Source organism: Bombus affinis, chromosome 1 (genome assembly GCF_024516045.1).
Source record: "Bombus affinis isolate iyBomAffi1 chromosome 1, iyBomAffi1.2, whole genome shotgun sequence".
NCBI classification, from domain to species: Eukaryota; Metazoa; Arthropoda; class Insecta; order Hymenoptera; family Apidae; genus Bombus; species Bombus affinis.
The window spans coordinates 20,433,370-20,440,199 of NC_066344.1; the positions used below are offsets into that span (position 1 = coordinate 20,433,370).

The 6,830-nt window shown below is 34.0% G+C and overlaps 1 protein-coding gene across 7 annotated transcripts in view; it reads left to right on the plus strand.

The window, feature by feature from the left end:
* The window catches only part of LOC126917643 (aminopeptidase N-like), a 143,167-nt gene extending 137,412 nt beyond the window's left edge, over positions 1-5,755 (plus strand). For all 7 annotated transcript variants that reach the window (XM_050724778.1, XM_050724760.1, XM_050724768.1 and 4 more), the window contains 3 exons: positions 4,049-4,354; positions 4,454-4,532; positions 5,252-5,755. In XM_050724778.1, coding sequence (XP_050580735.1) covers positions 4,049-4,354; positions 4,454-4,532; positions 5,252-5,464 — 598 coding nt within the window. In that variant the 3' untranslated portion in view covers positions 5,465-5,755. The remainder of the gene's footprint in view (positions 1-4,048; positions 4,355-4,453; positions 4,533-5,251) is intronic.
* Positions 5,756-6,830: the final 1,075 nt, after the last annotated feature.

A 6,830-nucleotide genomic window follows, 5' to 3' on the forward strand; every position in this document is an offset into this window, starting at 1 on the left:
AATTAAAACATTCATATACAATAACCATATAGACATACTACTTGTCTCAGAAACACACTTTACTACAAAAAGCTACATGAAAATACCATACTACACCATAAATGATACCAAACACCCCTTGGGAAAAGCGCACGGAGGGACAGCAGTGATAGTCAGAAACGATATCAAACATTATCTACACAGCCAAGTTAACAAAGAATATTTACAAGCAACCACTGTTACAGTTCAAACTAGCAGCAACTACTTCCAGTTGTCAACAGTATATGTGCCTTTGCGACATAAAATAACATCACAAATGTGGGAAGAATACTTCCAGGACCTAGGGGACAAGTACATCGCAGCGGGAGACTACAACTCAAAACACACGCTATGGGGATCAAGAAACACTACACCTCGAGGCAGAACACTGGAAAAATACATTCGAAATAATAACCACAATATATTATCTACAGGAACACCGACATATTGGCTGACTGACCTGAACAAAAAACCAGATCTTCTGGACTTTGCAGTTAGAAGGGGACTAAACACAAACAAACCAAAAATAACACCCAACCTCGAGCTCAGCTCCGATCATACAACCATAATGATTGAATACAGAAACAAACCAATACTTTATAGCAAACCAGAAACACTATACAATAAATCCACCAAATGGCAAACTTTCAAAGAAATAATAGAAAGCAAAATAAACTGAAACATCCCGTTGAAAACTCCTGAACACATAGAACAGGCAGTAGCAACATTGACAGCAACTGTTCAAGAAGCAGCAAGGACAACCACTACAACCGAATCAACCAGCAGACAAACAATAACAATTCCGCAAGAAATACACTACAAAATTAAAGAAAAAAGAAAAGCAACAGCAAAATGGCAAAAACACAGAACTTGAGAAAACAAAAAACACCTAAACAAACTTGCAAAGGAAATAAAAAACTAAATAAAGGAGCACAACAATAACGAATTCGCAAAGTTCATAGGGACACTCTCTACACACGAGAACACCAACTACTCCCTATGGAATGCCACGAAAAAGATAAAGAAGCCAATAATACCCGTCCCAGCAATCAGAAAAGCAGATAACACATGGGCAAGAAGCAACGAAGAACAAGCTGAAGAATTCTCCAACCACCTCTGCAACACATTCACACCACACATTATCAACAACAGCAATCTCAAAAGCCATACGGAGGAGGATGCGCAAACCACTATTATCACAACCGACAAGGAGTACACCATACCTAAAACAGCAGCACAAGAAATTAGAAACATAATCGAGAAAACAAAAAACAACAAAGTACCAGCAATCGACCTGATCAATGGCAAAATCTTGAAGAACCTTCGGCCAAAAGCGATAAGACTAGTGACCATAATACTCAATGCAATATTAAGAACCCAATACATTCCTAAACTATGGAAACTAGCACAGATCATAATGTTACCTAAACCAGGCAAAGACCCACACCAAACTGCATCTTACAGACCAATATCACTACTTCGAGTGTTTTCCAAAATACTGGTAAAAATAATATATGATCGCATAAAATCGATAATAGAAAAGAAAAAATTAGTACCAGATCTTCAATTTGGATTCCGAAACAAACACTCCACAGGCATCCACTTGTAGTATCGAGGAAATTTAGGTATAGATTTTTCCTCACACTATTTATAATTTGTAATTTATTTACAATAAATTAGTTATACAGATATTAATTAGACAGAAAACGATGGATGTTTAAGTTGAACTAAATGTAACAATCTTACCTTAATTCGACCGCTCTCGCAACTCGACAAGCTAACAACTCAATCTCTCAGCTACGCTAGTCAGTCACGCAACTTCACAACGCTAAGCACTCAATCTTTCAACAACGCTAACAACTCTCGCAACACGGCAATGCTAATAATTCTACTCTTCGACTCCTCGATTAACTCTGACCTCTCGACACACTCTCACTTCTCGATTAACCGCTCAACGCTTTCCGATCAACGGCTCAACGTTTCTCGATTCAACAACTCTTTGAATTCAAATCGTCTCCCACTATTAGCGTTATTTTAATCCCATCCTGTTAACACTCCGCAAGAACTAGGTGACTTTAGTCACATAGGCTTTTTCTCTGTGTAATAACAACCGAAGGACAGACGACACTGTTTTGATCGATCTCTAATCAGGTTTTTTTTCTTACGACACAACATTCAGCCATTCCTGACCATCACATCTGCCCTCAGAAGTGCTCATCTTCACTGCTCTCACTTACATCACTAACATCAACGATACACCACTTCATGTGGACGGCTGCAGCGGAAGTTGTACGCGGCCCCCCGTGTTCGCCTTCTCGTTGCACTATGTAGCGGATATTCTGCAGGACTTTCACCACGCGGCGCGGTCCAAATGCACAGGCTCATTAACGAAATAATACTAGCACTAGAAAACAGACAATACTGCACAAGCCCTCTTTATGGACATAGAGAAAGCATTTGAGAAAATAAATCACAAAGGCCTACTACAAACAATCAGGAAACAATTCCCGGAACAAATGCACCAATTAATAAAATCTTACTTGAGCAGCAGAACCTTCGTAATAAAAATCAAGGATACATACTCTGAAGCTAAAGACATGAAGGCATGGGTTCCGCAGGAAGCGTCATAGTACCAATACTACACACATTATACGCGGCGAATATACCAACAACTACCAATAGCACAATACTGACATTCGCGGACGACACAGCTATACTAGTCAGGCATACGAACCCAGAAACGGCAGTCAAATTACTACAAGATCATATCACAAAAATAGAAAAGTGGCTACAAGAAAAACAAATAAAAGCAAACCCCAGTAAATGCAAACATATTACATTCACGCTACGAAAAAAGATACCACCAAACATCCTTCTGAACGGCACGCATATAACACAAACAAAACAGGTCAAATACCTAGGACTTCACTTAGATACACAACTCACATGGAATCTACATACTAAATCAATGATAGAAAAAATACAGAAAACAAGAATACAAATGCATTGGCTAACAAGCCGAAAATCCAAATTAAGCATAGAAAATAAATTAAAAAAATATAAAGCGATCATAAAACCAATCTGAACGTACGGAATACCAATACGGGAGACAGCAGCAATGAGCCATGTAAACAAAATGGATATAATACAAGCTAAAATCCTTAGAACAATAGTAAACGCACCATGGTACGTTAGAAATGATGACATACGGAGGGACCTGGGAATCCCAAAGGTCAGGGAAGAAATTAGCAGATACTCAGAAAAATACAAATCAAGAATAGCAACACACCCAAACCGACTAGCTGCGGAAACGTTCAAAACCATAAACATGGACAGAAGGATAAAAAGGAAGCACTCAACTGACCTCATAAAGGATATAATCTAGCAAACGCGAGGATGGTACTCCGCTGGGGGTAGCCACCAACATGTTAATATAACTGTTAAAAAATTCTACCAAATGTCCAAATTGGACAAATTGTGAATTTCAATAAATAAATATATATAAAAAAAAGACTATTCCATTGAAGGACCGACGACACACTGATGGACCCGACGACGCCTCGGCTCTCGCGACATTGCTTACGGTTCGACCGATATCTTTGGCCTTTTTGTCCACGATACTACATACTATGCTTTTTGTCCACAATACTATATACATACATATATATATATATATATATATATATATATATATATATACAATATATAAATATATAATATATAATATGTATATAATATAAATTACTGACTGTATTCCGTTTTCTATATCATTTCCCATCGATAGAATATTTCTTATGATTGAGAGAAATAATCGCTAATTAGTATGCGTTATTCCTGTTTTCAATTGCATGCTAAAAGTTTCTTTGAAACACTAGAAACCCATTTTTTCGATTGAAACGAAAGCAAGACGTTGAGTCACAAAAAATGGTGGATCGAAGCAGAATTAAATGATATTGCCGATATTGAGATAGTCAATATGTATAGTGCAAGATGAATTTTTTTAACAAAAAAGTAATTACTTTATTTACAGATTCGACATTGACTTGAAAGACAATATTCTCTGCGACGGAATAAGATCTGCAAATAAAGAAGCATGGAACTACACTCTGACCGAATTCCTGAAAACGAAGGACGAAGGCGAAAAAAAGAGTTTATTTTCTCTCTTGGCATGTTCCCAGTCAGTAGATCTTCTGAAGGAATACTTGCACATGTCCATTCAGGAAAACGCAATTGTGACATTTGATAATGCAGTTCTAGATGTAATATCTCAGAACGTAAAGGGTGTCAGCATTGCTCTCGAAGTGCTCTCCAGCGAAGTTGAGAAGATAAAAAAATTGTAATTAACAATTGGAATTGCTTTCATCGTTGAGAATTCGACCAAATAATATAGAGGTGTGATTGATTCGGTATAATCTACAGAACTTCTTGATTTCAGGAACAAAGCCGAAGACATCATCAAATCTAGTGTTGACATAATTGCAGGCGCTATCACAAATGAGGATCAATTTATACAGGTACGATAACGTTTAATTAAAATATGTTAACTTTAAAACTTTATATTAATTCTTCTTACTTTAATTAAATGCATTGATCGATCTTTATCACAAAATGAATTTTAACAAAGCCTCCAATGTAATTTTTCTTTTTCCTTATGAAAATATGCTCTTATTGTCGTTTTTCATGCACTCATGCGTTTCCTTTGTCTGATCTAACTTATAAATGTTTTCAATCATTTTTATATGACAAGAGTAGAATTGAAAAGGACATCATGGCTAATCAATATATTTGACGTATACTTTGGTTATTATGTTCTTACAAGGAATCGCTAGTAAAATAGCCAACAGTGAAAAGAGATACAGAATGAATCCGAGGAAAACTTCTACGAACAAATGTTTAAACGTGCTATACACAATTGTCGTAGTATAAGAAAGTTTCATAATTATAATGTAAAAGCACATGCAAAAGATATGATGAGTTGATATATCAAAAGATATAAAGGTCCTCAAAATAGATAATAGATTTATGAAATATTATAAATGATTATAATCAAGGATATATTCAAAATTATAGCATTCAACATTTTTTATACATTCAATAACTGGTTATTGATTGTGGTTCTCCATTATATAGTAGTAACTTAAACTTCATACTTGTAAATATATCTATTATTGTTTTGAGTAAGATTCTCCAGTTATTAATAATTAATAGTATGCAATAATTTTTTTCTTGACAGTTAATTATGTTTTTGGCGAAGGAGAGATTTGAACCAGACATTGTTCAGACTATCTTATTGAAGGCAACCAGAAATTTGGTATGGCTTAATGTCCATCAAGAAACCATTGAGAACTGGTTGTACACTCACAGGGACTATTTCAACTCCTCCAGTTCGCTGACGTTTGAAACGCTTCTCATTATATTCTCAATATTTATTACAAGATTTTACTAAAAACTTATTCAGTTGAACTGCAGTTAGAATGTATTTAATTGGTTCATCGAGCATCCTAGGCGCATAAAAATACAGCCAAGTATTAGAACAAATCGAGAATGATCATCTGTATAGAATGCATTAACACGATCATGGAATCAATGATTCGGTAGAGAAATACGATATACAATCCGTGAAGATTTGCAATATTATTATAATTTAATGTGTAATAATGATTGTAGGGAATGATGTTTGGTCCAAATATATTTTTAGACTATGTCAAAAAATGTATAATAAAGAGTGAAATCATAATGTCGTTCTGGATTTACTTATTTAATTCGTACAATTTAATCTATTTACAATAATATTAACAAAGAAAAAGAGTATCATTACAACATGAAAAATAAATAGTAATTTTAATCGCATGAAGCTGTTTAGAAATATGTTACATAATTAAGATGCATAATTTATATAGTAAATGTTTCATGCATTGGTGCAATCATGTGTGTATATAGGTATTATGTCATTTACTTGAAACACCAGTTAGTGTTTAATAACTTAATATTTTATAATATTATAAATAATATTGTAACTGTATAAATATAGATATATGATAAAGAGACTTAAAAATAAATAAAATGTTGAGTGACTTTTATAATTTTATATTTTCGCTCGAAATAAAACAATATACATGTATAATTTTAACCTTCTGACTTCATCAGGCTTGTTAACCCTAGCTGATTCCTACTTCTTAACCCTTCAACTTGTCCGTGTACTACGTCTTTTCTATGTGATTCCCGAGATATCTCGCAACAATGATTATGGTATAATTGCTAATGTAACGATCTTTTATACAGAGTAGATCGGAAATCATAAAAATAACCGGGCACGGAATGGATCTCTATGAAAAAATAAGTTAAACATATAGAATACAAATTTTTCATATGACGCTTCGTTCCAGAGACAATCGAGTTTGAAAATTTGTCAAGTATACTTCAACTGGACTAATTAATACGAGATTATGATACATGTAAAAATCAGTTTAAAATATTAAAGAATATTTTTCCGTTTAAAATCTTATTTTCAAGAAAATAAACTTTGAATTTGTTTAATTATGAACTGATCTGATACACACGCATGACATATTTTCAAATTTATCTTTCTTGAAGAAACAAAGCATCAAATGAGAAAATTTTATTCTACATTTTTTACTTATTTTCACATGCAGTTTAAATTCCTATCGACTATTTATTCTTCTTTAATTCGGGAATTATTCCAAATTTAGATATACTTGTCAAATTTTCAAACTCGATTTTCTTAAAAACGGAGCCTCGGATGAAAAAGCGTTATGCCAAAATTTTTTCTTAGTTTTTTATGTAGAATCACC